This window comes from Saimiri boliviensis, chromosome 15 (genome assembly GCF_048565385.1).
Source record: "Saimiri boliviensis isolate mSaiBol1 chromosome 15, mSaiBol1.pri, whole genome shotgun sequence".
NCBI classification, from domain to species: Eukaryota; Metazoa; Chordata; class Mammalia; order Primates; family Cebidae; genus Saimiri; species Saimiri boliviensis.
Window position 1 is genome coordinate 2,447,122 of NC_133463.1, and position 14,409 is coordinate 2,461,530.

The 14,409-nt window shown below is 38.7% G+C and overlaps 1 protein-coding gene across 3 annotated transcripts in view; it reads left to right on the plus strand.

Moving 5' to 3' along the window:
• Positions 1–14,409, plus strand: part of SPIDR (scaffold protein involved in DNA repair) — a 401,999-nt gene that overhangs the window by 16,964 nt on the left and 370,626 nt on the right. For all 3 annotated transcript variants that reach the window (XM_010351608.3, XM_010351611.3, XM_074386636.1), the window contains exons 2-3: positions 9,844–9,999; positions 12,902–12,968. In XM_010351608.3, the coding sequence (XP_010349910.3) occupies positions 9,844–9,999; positions 12,902–12,968 (223 nt within the window). The remainder of the gene's footprint in view (positions 1–9,843; positions 10,000–12,901; positions 12,969–14,409) is intronic.

Below are 14,409 nucleotides of genomic sequence, written 5' to 3' on the forward strand. Positions count from 1 at the left end.
TCTTAACTTGTGATTTGGGTACCTAGGTATCTGTTAAAGCATCCCTGCTCTGATGTGCATGTTCCTCGGATTGCGTTTTTTTGTGTGTGTGGTAAAATATATGTATATATTTACCTCTATATATTTACACAATATGTTTACCAAAATATATTTACCACTGTGTGTGTGTGTATATACACGCTGTGAAATTTACTGTTTTAACCATTTTTAGGTGTGTAGTCCTATGTATTAAATACATTCACATTTGCTGTAGATTGAATGTTTCTGTCTCTGCAATATTCATATGTTGAAACCTGCTTCCCAAAGTGATGCTATTTAGAGGTGGGGCCTTTGGGAGGAGATTAAGTTATTAGGGTACCTTCGTGAATGAGATTAGTGCCCTTAAAAAAAACAAAACAAATTCCCAGAGACTCTCTTCTTCCTTCTGTCACATGGGGACATAGTGAGAAGAACCAGGAAGCCATCTATGAACTGGGAAGCAGGCTCTCAACCAGACACCGAATCTGCTGGTGCCTTGATCTTGAACTTCACAGCCTCCAGACCTATCAGAAATAAATTTCTGTTGTTTCTTTGCCACTCTGTTTATGGTATTTTGTTATAGCTCCCAGAGCAAACTAAGATAGCATTGTTGTTCAACCATCACCACCATCTATCTTTAGAACGTTTTCATCATTAAAATGGAAATTCTGTGCTCATTAAACTATGACTCCTCATTCTTCCCTCCCCAGCCCCTAGCAACCATTCTACTTTGTCTTTGTGAATTTGTTTCATAATATGGCTCAATTATAATTGACCTCATATAAGTGGAATCATGTAATGTTTGCCCTTTTGTGTCTGACGTATTTTACTGAGCATAATATTTTCAGGGTTCAACTATGTTGTAAAATGTATCAGAAATTCATTCCTTTTTAAGGCTGAATAATATATCATTATATATGTTCCACATTTTGTTCATCTATTCATTCATTGTTGGACATTTGTGTTCTTTCTCCCTTTTGGCTATTGTGAATATTGCTGCTATGAACATTGGTATGCAAGTATCTGAGTTTTGGGTATATACTGAGCAGTGGCATTGCTAGATCATAGTTGTTTAACATTTTAATTTAATTTCACTTAATTTTACTTTATTTTATTTTAGAGACAGAGTCTTGTTCTTTTGCTCAGGCTTCAGAACTATGACATGATTATAGCTTAGCGCATCCTCAAATTCCTGGGGACAAGCCATTCTCCTTCTTCAGCCTCCTGAGTAGCTGGGACTATAGATGCACATTCCCATGCCTGCTAATTTATTTTTTGTAGAGACTTGCTATGTTTCCTAGGCTGGTGTTGAACTCCCAGACTCAAGTAATCCTCATGCCTTGGTCTCCTAAAGTATTGGAATTGCAGGTGTGACCCATTGTGCCCTACCCTGTGTTTAACTTGAAACTCTATCAAATCATTTTCAACAACTGCAACATTTTACTTTTCCACTAGCAATGTGCAAAAGTTACAATTGCTACACATCCTTGGCAATGCTGTTTTTGTTTTTTTTAAATAGCCATTCTGATGGGTGTGAAGTGGGATATCATTGTAGTTTTTTGCTTTTGTTTTTGTTTTGGATACAGGCTCTCACTCTGCCATCCAGGCTGGAATGCAGTGGCATAATCAGTGATCCAGCCTTGACCTCCCAGACTCAAGTGATCCTCTCATCCCAGCCTCTCCAGTAGCCGTGACTATAGGCACATGCCACCACACCCAGCTTTTTTTTTTTTTTTTTTTTTGAGACAGGATCTTGCTCTGTCACCCAGGCTGGAATGTAGTGGTACAATCATGGCTCACTGCAGGCTTGACCTCCTGGGCTCAAGCAGTCGTCCTACCACAGCCTCCCAAGTAGCTGGAACTATAGGCACATGCCACCATGCCTGGTTAATTCCAAATAAATAAATAAATAAATAAATAAATAAATAAATAAATAGTAGAGATGAGGTCTCACAGTGTTGCCTAGGGTGCTGACCAGTTTTAACAGTAATCACATTTGCGGGGCTGTGGATTCACCTCCAAAGGCCACATCTCTTACTAGCATCACATTGGGGGTTAGTATATCAACATATGAATTTTAGGAGGCAGCAGCATTCAGACTATAGCACTAGTTAAGGAAGCTTTAATGATGTATTTTAATTTTAATGTATTATTATTGCTTAAACTACAATGGTATTGATGTGGAGACATATTTCTTTATAGGTGATCAAGTTATAATAGTTGACCTTAACTTAATTCCCAACACAAACCTAAAAGTTTCCTTAAAATGCAAATTAAAAATATTATGAAATGAAGATACATCTGTTGCAGACATTTGTTTTAAAAGAGGAAAAAAGGGCAAAAAAGCCTAGAGAAAATATTATCACTACATATAATCTCCTTGGCTTACATTCTTTTTAAAAATTGAGTAAAGTGCATTGGGCATGGTGGCTCACACCTGTAATCCCAGCACTTTGGGAGGCTGAGGCAGGTGGATCACCTGATGTCGGGAGTTCAAGACCAGCCTGACCAACATGGAGAAACTCCATCTCTACTAAAAATACAAAATTCACTGGGTGTTGTGGTGCATGCCTGCAATCCCAGCTACTCAGGAGGCTGAGGCAGGATAATTGCTTGAACGTGGGAAGCAGAGGTTGCAATGAGCTGAGATGGTGCCATTAACTCCAGCCTGGGCAACCAGAGCAAAACTCTGTCTCAAAAAAAAAAAAAAATTCAGTCAGCTTTTCTGGAATTGTAGTTTTTAGTATCTGTCCAATTGCATTGATTTTCTTCTTCAGGAATTACTGTACCTTTTATGTTAGATCCTGAAAGAGACTTAATCGGATTATTTGTCTTGAATACTTTTTCTCTTTCTTCATTGGAGCTGGATGGTGGAACTTTTAAGTTTCCTTTTTTTTCTTAGACAAGTTTACATGAGGATTAAAATTTATATAACCAAGTTCTTAATAACCTATAAGGAGACTTAGACTCCCACACAGTAAAGTAGGAAACTTAAACACTCCACTGTCAATATTAGATCAATGAGACAGAAAATTAACAAGGATATCCAGGACTTGAACTCAGATCTGGACCAAGCAAACCTAATAGACATCTACAGAACTCTCCACCCCAAATCCACAAAATATACATCAAATCCACAAAATATACATTCTTCTCAGCACCACATTGCACTTACTCTAAAATTGACCATAGAATTGGAAGTAAATCACTCCTTGGCAAATGCAAAAGAACAGAAATCATAACAGTCTCTCAGACCACAGCACAATCAAATTAGAACTAAGGATTAAGAAACTCACTCAAAACCACACAACTACATGGAAACTGAGCAACCTGCTCCTGAATGACTACTGGATACATAATGAAATGAAGGCAGAAATAAAGATGTTCTTCTAAACCAATGAGAATGAACACACAACGTACCAGAATCTCTGGGACACATTTAAAGCAATGTCTAGAAGGAAATTTATGGCACTAAATGCTCACATGAGAAGCAAGGAAAGATGTAAAATCAACACCCTAACGTCACAATTAAAAGAACTAGAGGAGCAAGATCAAGCAAATTCAAAAGCTAGCAAAAAGACAAGAAATAACTAAGATCAGAGCAAAACTGAAGGAGATAGAGACACACACACACAAAAAAACCTTCAAAAAAAATCAATGAATCCAGGAGCTAGTTTTTTGAAAAAATCAACAAAACAGACCACTAGCCAGACTAATAAAAAAGAAAAGAGAGAAGAATCAAATAGATGCAAATAAAAAATGATAAAGGGGATATCACCATTGAATCTACAGAAATACAAACTACCATCAGAGATTACTACAAACACTTCTATGTACATATACCAGTACATTTAGAAGAAATGGATAAATTTCTGGACACTTATATCCTCCCTTACATCCTCCTAAGACTAAACCAGGAGGGAGGTGAATCCCTGATTAGATGAATAACAATGTCTGAAGTTGAGGCAGCAATTAATAGCCTACCAACCAAAAGAAGTCCAGGACCAGATAGGTTCACAGCTGAATTCTACCGGAGATACAAAGTGGAGCTGGTGCCATTTCTTCTGAAACTATTCCAAACAATACAAAAAGAGGGAATCCTCCCTAACTCATTTTATAAGACCAACATTATCCTGATATCAAAACTTGGCAGAGACACAACTAGAAAAGAAAATATCCATGGCCAATATCCATAATGAACAATTGATGTGAAAATCTTCAATAAAATACTGGCAAACCAAAATCAAACAGCACATCAAAAAGCTTATCCCTTATGATAAAGTAGGCGTCGTCCCTGGGATGCAAGGCTGCTTTAATATATGCAAATCTATAAACGTAATCCATCATATACACAGAACCAAAGACAAAAACCACCTGATTATCTCAATAGATGCAGAGAAGGCCTTTGACAAAATTCAACAGCCTTTTATGCTAAAAACTCTCAATAAACTAGGTATTGATGGAATATATCTCAAAATAACAAAAGCTATTTATGACAAACTCACAGCCAATATAATATTGAATGGGCAAAAACTGGGACAAGACAAGTGTGCCCTCTCTCACCACTCCTGTTCAACATAGTAGTGGAAGTTCTGGCCAGAGCAATCAGGCAAGAAAAAGAAATAAAGGATATTCAATTAGGAAAAGAGGAAATCAAATTGTCTCTATTTGCAAAAGACATGATTGTATATTTAGAAGACCCCATCATCTCAGCCCACAATCTCCTTACGATGGTAAGCAACTTCAGCAAAGTCTCAGGATGCAAAATCAATGTGCAAAACTCAGAAGCATTCCTATACACCAATAACAAAGAGAGAGCCAAATCATGAGTGAACTCCCATTCACAATTGCTACAAAGAAAATGAAATACCTAGGAATACAACTAACAAGGAATGTGAAGGACCTCTTCAAGGAGAAATACAAACCACTGCTCAACGAAATAAGAGAGGACACAAACAGATGGAAAAACATTCCATGCTTGTGATTAGGAAGAATCAGTATCGTGAAAATGGCCATACTGCCCAAATTATAGATTCAATGCTATCCCACCAAGCTTCCATTAACCATCTTCACAGAACTGGAAAAAAACAACTTAAACTTCATATGGAACCAAAAATGAGCCCACATAGCCAAGACAATCCTAAGCAAAAAGAACAAAGCTGGAGGCATCATGCTACCTGACTTTGAACTATACTACAAGGCTACAGTAATCAAAACAGCATGGTACTGGTACCAAAACAGAGATATAGACTAAAAGAACAGAACAGAGGCCTCGGAAGTAACGCCATGCATCTACAACCATCTGATCTTCGACAAGTCCGACAAAAACAAGCAATGGGGAAAGGATTCCCTTTTTAATACATGGTGTTGGGAAAACTGGCTAGCCATATGCAGACAGCTGAAACTGGACCCCTTCCTTACAACTTATACATAAATTAACTCCAGATGGATTTTAAGATTTAAACATAAGACCTAACACCATAAATATCCTAGAAGAAAACCTAGGCAGTACCATTCAGGACATCCACACAGGCAAGGACTTCATTACTACAATGCTAAAAGGAATGGCAACAAAAGCCAAAATAGACAAATGGGATCTAATTAAATTTAAGAGCTTCTGCACAGCAAAAGAAACTATCATTATAGTGGACCAGCAACCACAAAGGAAACATTGAGATACCATCTCACATCAGTTAGAATGGTGATCATTAAAAACTCAGGAGACAGATGCTGGAGAGGATGTGGAGATATACGAATGCTTTTATACTGTTCATGTGAATGTAAATTAATTCATCCGTTGTGGAAGACATTGTGGCGATTCCTCAAGATCTAGAAATAGAAATAACATTTGACCCAGCAATCCCAATGCTGGATATATACCCAAAGGATTATAAATCGTTCTATTTAAAGACACATGCACACATATGTTCATTGTGGCACTGTTTACAATAGCAGAAACCTGGAACCAACCCAAATACCCATCAAGGATAGACTGGATAAAGAAAACGTGGCACATACACACCATGGAATACTGTGCAACCATAAAAAAGGATGAGTTCACGTCCTCTACAGGGACATAGATGAAGCTGGAAACCATCATTCTCAGCTAACTGACATAAGAACAGAAAACCACACACCACATGTTCTCACTCATAAGTGGGTGTTGAACAATGAGAACACATGGACACAGGCAGGGGAACATCACACACTGGGGTCTGTTGGTGGGTAGGTGCTAGGCAAAAGATAGCAGTGGGTGAGGGGGATTGGGGAGGGACAGCATTAGTAGGAATACCTAATGTAGATGACAGGGGGATGGATGCAGCTAACCACGATGGCATATGTATATACTTGTGTAATAATCCTGCGTGATCTGCATTTGTACCCAAGAACTTAAAAAAATTTACAAAAAATTTCATTTTTCATCTTCTGTTTCTCTTTAGTTTTTTGTTGCAATATACTGATTTTTTTTTTTTTTTTTTTTGAGTCAGAGTCTCTGTCACCAGGCTGGAGTGCAGTGGTGCGATATTGGTTCACTGCAGCCTTCGGTTCACTGCAACCTCTGCCTCCCAGGTTGAAACAAGTCTCCTGCCGCAGCATCCCGAGTAGCTGGGATTACAGGCTTACACTACCAAGCCCAGCTAATTTTTGTATTTTTAGTAGAGATGAGGGTTTCATCATTTTGCCCAGGATGGTACTGATCTCTTTACCTCATGATCCGCCCATCTAGGAATCTCAAAGTAGTAGGATTACAGGCATTAGCCACTGTGTCTGGCCAGAATATACTGATTTTTTAACAGCTGTATTAAAAGAATAATTGACATAAACTGCATAGTTACAGCATACAATTTGATAACTTTTGAGATCCATGTATCTCCATGAAACCATCAGTACAGATAATTTAGGGAATATAACAATCATGCCCCAAGATTTTTCTTTGCCACTTTGTAATTCCTATTTCTCTCCCTTTTCCTCACATTCCTAGTCTATCATGAACCTGCTTTCTGTTATTATTGGTTTGTTTGCATTTTCTAGAATTGTGTATAAATGGATTTTTGTGGTCTAGTTTCTTTCCTTTAGTGTCACTTTGAAATCCAATTATATTATTACATGTTTCAGTACTTCATTCTTTTTTGTAATTCAGTACGATTGCATTGTATGGGTATATCACAAGTTTTAAAATCCATCCACCTGTTGATGGCTATATTAGCTCTTTATTGCGATATAACAGTTTATCTAAAAACTCAGTGGCATAAAACAACATGCATTTATTACCTGACAGTTTCTGGGCCAGGAATTTGGGAGTGGCTTAGTTGGGTGACTGGCTCAGGGTTTTTCATAAGATGGCTGTCAAGATGTTGTATGCATTGAAGCCATTTGAAGGCTTCACTGCAGTATCCAATTCAAAGATACTTCTATGGCTATTGGCCAGAGGCCTCAACCTCTGGTTTTCTGACCAAGGATCATCTTTGTAGGAATGCTTGAGTGTTCTTTCTTTGTTTTGTTTTGATTTTTTTTTGAGTTAGTGTCTCACTATGCTGCCCAGGCTGGAGTGTAGTTGTGCAGTCTTGGCTCACTGCAACCTCCGCCTCCCGGGTTTAAGCGATTCTCCTGGTGCAGCCTCCCGAGTAGCTGGGAGTACAGGCGCCTGCCACCACACCTGGCTAATTTTTGTATTTTTAGTAAAGATGGGGTTTCATCATGTTGGACAGGCTGGTCTCGAACTCCTGACCTCAAGTGATCTGCCTGCCTAGGCCTCTCAGAATGCTGGGATTACAGATGTGAGCTACCATGCCTGGCCAAGTGTTCTTATTACATAGAATCTGGTTACTACTAAAACAAGAGATCTAAGAGCAGCGTGGGCAAAGAGGAAGCTACAATTTTTTTTTTTTTTTTTTTTTTTTTTTTTTGAGACAGTTTCACTGTGTTGCCCAGGCTGGAGTGCAGTGGCGTGATCTCAGCTCACTGCAACCTCCGTATCCTGGGTTCAGGTGATTCTTGTGCCTCAGCCTCTCGAGTAGCTGGGATTACAGATGTACACCACCACACCCAGCTGATATTTGTGTTTTTAGTGGAGATAGGGTTTCACCATGTTGGCGAGGCTTGTCTAATTCCTGGCCTCAAGTGATCTGCCGCCCTGGTCTCTCAAAGTATTGGGATTACAGGCTTTAGCTACTGCTCCCAGCTGGAAGCCTCAATGCCTACTATGACCTGGTCTCGGAAGTCACACATTGTCACTTTCCTCATATTATGTGCTAAAAATAAGTCACTATATCCAGCTCACACTCAAAGAGTAAAGAATTAGGGGCTGCTTTTGATACTGGGAGCAGTATCAAAGAATTTGTTGTAATATTTTAGAGCTACTGCAGTGGACTTTGGGGTTGTTTTTAGATTTGGGCTGTTACAAATAAAATGCTTATAAAATATATGTAAAAATATTTGTAGACATAGAGTTTTATTTCTTTGCGTAAAATGCTAGGAGTAAAGCAGCTAGTTTGTAAGATAGCATTATGTTTAAATTTTTACTCCTTTTATAGTGAAGACTTAAGATATTATCTGTAATACCTATTTGTTCTTGGATTTCTTCTGGTTTAGTACATTTTAAATGTTATTCTACTTAAGTTTCGTCACATCATTTCTGAGTTTTTATTCTGAATGTTTTATATTGTTTTGAAATTGTAGTTTACCATTTTATCTGTTTTGTATGTCTTTGATGTACTTTTTTTTTTTTTTTTTGTATGTTAGGATGTTATTCTCCTTAATTTTTCCCTAATAATGATTTTATGGGATTTAGCTTTGATACCTTTCTGTTGCTTATTTTTATGTCACAGTCTTCTGAAATGTTAGAAGGAGGCAGGATTTAGGATACTTTTTTTTTTTTTTAAAGAATGTGGGCTGTCAGTGTGTTGCCCAGATTGAAGTGTAGTGGTGCGATCACAGCTCACTGCAGCCTCAAACTCCTGGGCTCAGGCGATCCTCCTTGTTCAGCCTCCTGAGTAGCTGGAACCACATTTGTGTGCCATCATGCCCAGCTCACTAAAAGGTTTTTTTTTTTAAGAGGTGGGGTCTTGCTATGCTGCCTGGGCTGGTCTTGAACTCCTGGGCTCATGAAATCCTCCTGCCTTGGCCACTAAAAGTGTTGGGATTACAAGTGTAAGCCATGCCACTCAGTGAAACATAGCTTTTGTACCTTGTGTTGTTTTCATATGGCTTATAAAAATAGGGCCACTTATGTATTTGTCTTACAGATTCTTCCCAATTTTGCTCTATCTGGACCTTTTCTGTGTCTCTGCCACCCTTGTGCTGCTGAGTAGATTCCACTCCCAACACTTTGAGTGAGGGGCCTAGAAGAGAGTCCACGGTGACCAATTTCGGGTGGCCCAGGCTGCTCCCATCTCTTCACATCTTCTTACGGTGGAGTCCCTTCCCTCACCTAGATTCAGGCGCTGTTTTCAGTTCTGTCATACACTCTTCTCAGATCTGTCTTCTGCTTCCTAGGGAGCACTGATGTCTAGGCTCTCAGGGCCTCCTTGGCTCTCTTACTTTCCTTGGCGTCTTTCCTGTCAGATACTGATGCATGCCAGACTTTGGAGAGTTGGTGGTTTGTCTTTACCCACTTGTGTCTTGGAGTTTGCTGATTAACTTTGTTTCTGTGTTTTTGACTTTGCTGTCTGGTTGTTCTTTATGTGAAGATTTAGAGACATTCAAAAACTATGCCTTTTCTGATGCCACTCCTAGGTTTTCAAATTGTAAATTGTAAACTTAATGTCTATTTAATGAAGTTGATTTTGTTTGTTTTGTTTTTTCTTTTAATAATCATCTCCACAGAGAAAAAGGGGTTGGGATACAGAATGCCCATCCTTTCCAGGAGAAAGACCACTGCAGTTCAGAAGAGCAGGACTCAGGACACCTGGGGCAGCTGCTTCCCTGTCTGAAGCATGGCTTAGGTGTGGAGAAGGATTTCAGGACACTTCTGGGACTCTGGTAAAGTATCTGTAGAATTGTGTTCCCTGAATGGCAAAGAGGAAATCCTATCTGAGTGTTCAAAACATTGTAATTACATTTCATCGAAATCCCTTTCTTATTCTTTCAGTTCACTGTAATTGGTGCACTCCTTTTACTTCCCTTTCATTCCTTGAATAATCGTGGCAAGTTAATATTCACTTCTTTTTTTTTGGAAGAGAGTCTCACTTTGTTGCCCAGACTGGAGTACAATGGCATAATCATAGCTCACTCCAACCTCGAACTCCCGGGCTCAGGTTATCTTGCCTCAGCCTCTTGAATACCTGAGACTACAGTTATACGCCACCATGCCTAGCTAATTTTTTTTTTTTTTGAGATGGAGTCTCACTTTGTCACCCAGGCTACAGTGCAGTGGCACTATCTTGGCTCATTGCAACCCCCGCCTCCCAAGTTCAAGCAGTTCTCCTGCCTCAGCCTCTTGAGTAGCTGGGATTACAGTACATGCCACTGCACCCTGGTGATTTTTGTATTTTCAGTAGAGACCAGATTTCACCATGTTGGCCAGGCTGGTTTGGAACTCCTGACCTCAGGTAATCCACCCACCTCTGCCTCCCAGAGTGTTGGGATTACAGGCGTGAGCCACTGTGCCTGTCTGCCTGGCTAATTTTTCAAAAACTTTCTGTAGAGACAGGATCTTGTTGTGTTGCCTAGGCTGGTCTCTAACTCCTGGCTGCAAGAGATCCTCCCACCTCCACCTACCAGAGTGCTGGGATTACGGGTGTGAGCCACCGTGCCTGGCTATACTCACTTTTTAAATTCTCATGCAGAACCTTTCTGCTTCTTTGTTTGTAAATGAAGGATATTTACTAAGAATGTTCTCAGAAGAAGAAACCATTGAGTATACCACTCTTCACAAGAAACGTATTCATGAAATGTTTATAGTGGCATATTCTGGAGATATCGTAGGTTTGCTTCAGGACCAAGGAAATAAAGTGATCACATGAATTCTTTGGTTTCCCAGTGCATATAAAAGTTACATTTATGTTATACAGTAGTCTATTAAGTGTGCAGTAGCATTATGTCTAAAAAAACAATATGCTTACCTTAATTTAAAAATACTTTGTTGCTAAAAAAAAAAATGCTAACAATCATAGGAGCCTTCACCAAAGTGTAATCCTTTTGCTAGGAAGGAGTCTTGCCTTGATGCTGATGGCTGCTGACTGATCAGGTTGTTGGTGGTTGAAGGTCGGGGTGGCTGTGGCAGTTTCTTAAAATAAGGCAGAAGTGAAGTTTGTCACATCTATTTACTATTCCTTTCATGAAAGATTTCTAAGTAGCATGTGATGCTCATAACATTTGACTTGTAATAGCACTTCTTTCAAAATTAGACTCAGTCTTCCCAAAGCCTGCCACTGCTTTATCAACTGAGTTTATAGGATATTCTGAATTCTTTGTTATCACTTCAACAGTGTTCACAGCATTTTCACCAGGAGCAGATTTTATTTCCAGGAACCACTTTGCTTGTTCATCCATAGAAATTAACTCTTCATCTGGATAGATCTATCCACGTTGCTAAAACTCTGTATTAGCAATAATGCTGTTTTACTTATCATTTGTATGTTTACTGGAGTAGTACTTTTAATTTCCTTCAAGAACTTTCCTTTGCATTCTCAACTAGTTTAATGGTTTGGTTCAAGAGGTCTAGCTTTTAGCCTAGCTTGATTTTTGTCATGCCTTCCTATAGCTTAGTTATTTCCAGTTTTTTGATTGTTGTTTTGTTTTCTTTTTGTTTTTGAGATGGAGTCTCACTATGTTGCCCAGTCTGGAGTGCAGTGGTGCACTCTTGGCTCACTGCAAACACTGCCTCCTGGGTTGAAACGATTCTCCTGTCTCAGCCTCCCTAGTAGCTGGGATTACAGACACCTGCCACTAGGCCCAGCTAATATTTGTATTCTTAGTAGAGACCAGGTTTCACCGTGTTGGTCAGGCCTCGGCCTCCCAAAGTGCGGGGATCATAGGTGTGAGCCACTGTGCACAGCCATTTCAGACTTTTGATTTAAGATATGAGACATTCAGCTGTTCTTCACTTGAGCACTTAGATGCCATTGTAAGGTTATTAATTGGGTTAATTTTAATATTGTTGTGTTGCAGGGAACAGGAGGCCTAAGGAGAAGGCGAGAGATGGAGGAGCAGTTGGTTGGTGGAGCAGTCAGAACACACATAACATTTATTAATTTTGCTGTCTTATATTGGTTTTGACTGTGGCACCTCAAATCAGTTATAGTAGTAATACAGGAGATCACTGATCTCAGACTATCATAACAGATTTAATAATGATGAAGTTTGAAATCTTGGGAAGAATTATCCAAATATGACACAGAAGCACAAGTTTATAGGTGAGCACATGCAGTCAGAAAAATGGCGCCCATAGAATTGGGCACAGGATTGCCAAAAATTTTCAGTTTGTAAAAAAATGCTGTATCTGCAAACCACAGTAAAGTGAAGCACACTAAAATGACGTATGCCTGTATATTCATAATCTTTTGGCAATGAGATATGGATAATTTTTGTGTATGTGGTAACTTATAGAGGATTGATGTTATAAACTCAAGATAATTTGGGTCTGAGTAGTAATGAGTACCTCACAGCCAGTCAGAGTCGTATGTATGAGCAGATAGTAACACCGAATGTTAATGTGAAACGTTTTGGTCAGGCAGATCTCTTTAGATTCTGGAAAAATATAACAAATTTATAAATATATGAGGAGTATATGCCCTGGGAATACTGAAATTAGTGAATCGGTAAAGGAAATCAGAGAAGAAAATGTTAAGGAGAGTGCAGTTTAAGATTTTGATATTTTATAAAATATTGGTTCTTTTAAACATTTGTCAAATAAATTTCATCATCATTATTTTGCCTGTAGTCATTAACAGCTGAAGAGAAGACGACTACAGAAAAGCACCTTGAATTATCACCTAGACCCAAGCAAGGTAATACTATTTTGTTGATTTCTTGACAGAGAAGATATGAGATTACATTCTTCTGTGATTATTTTAAAAATTTGCTTTCTAAAATAGTTATGTAGTTTGGGTAGATTATATTCATAGTTAAAAAACATCAAGACAATGTAAAAAGGTATTTTTGAGAACTCTTTCATTGCTGTCACCATCTGCATTTCTCCTGCCCACCTACAGATAATTAACATTTTTTGTGTGTCCTTCCTGAGTTCATTTTTATCACAGAGCCCAGTAGGTTAGCTCATGCTCATAGCTCCAGGGTTTCTTTTTTTTATTATTTTAATCTGATTTGGGACAGAAATGTGACCTATAGCATAAGAACTAGACTGCTTCAGGCTATGAAATTCTTTCTCGGTGAATTAGGAAACTTTCAAGCTATAAGAAGTAGAAAATTCTGTTCAAACACTAGTGTTTGGACAAATGAGGTTGCATTTGTGTCCTGCAGCAGGACATCCAGAAGGCTAGACTCTTTCTGAATTCTGTAGCCTGAATTCTGTAGTGTGGAATTGGTTCTCATAGTCAGGGTAGTGGCTGAATTCTTTAAGCTGAGTTCTTGGAAGAGTGTAGGTGCTGAAGATTTTTGCCAAATCCGCTGTGCCTTTCCTCTGGGAAGGAATGTCCTTCCCAGTATCTCTACCTTTGGCTAGAAGCTAGTACACAGGGTCACCTCCACTAAAGATACTTGAGTGAAATTAAGGATTTGTAGATTGGTATGTTGCTGCTAAAGAAAATTGCAGTTGTTAGTAATGAAGAAGGGGTGGATATCAGGTAGACCACTGGTTCTGCTGTCACAGTCAGTCAGCCCTGCTGTGAGTTTGTAGGAAGAGTGAGGACTTGTGACTTACTGGATCTTGCTCTGTCCTGGCTCTATAATCTTTGAAAACTAAGCTAAACATTCTCAGTCTCAGTTTTGTATCTGGAGAATGGACATAATCATTGGGTTATTATGAATTATTAAGTGAGCTAAGAAAAGTAGATAAAATGCTTAATTAAAAGGTGCTTGATTGAGGACAACAGTTTCTTATATGTCTGAATGCAGAAAGAGCTGTTTGAAAGCCTCTTCAGAGTTCTGCAGAGTGAACGAACTTTCTGCGACATTCTAAACCATATTATTATTTCAGTGACGTAGAAGGGGGTTCTTTTCTATGCAAATGAAAAAATTTGCCAAAATGTTTCTTTAAAATTCATAAAATAGTGTATTATGGAAAAAACTGGTACACATCTTTTAAATACTACTTTTAAATACTATAATCTTTTGATGGAACTGCAGAAGCTATTGGCAGATACAAGCCTCTGACCTTATGCACACATTACAAAAGCATATTCCCCCACTCTGCTTCCCAGCTGTCTTAAAAATACTACCGCCTCACCCAAAATATAGTATAGAATTTTTATCTTAGAATATTTGTTAATG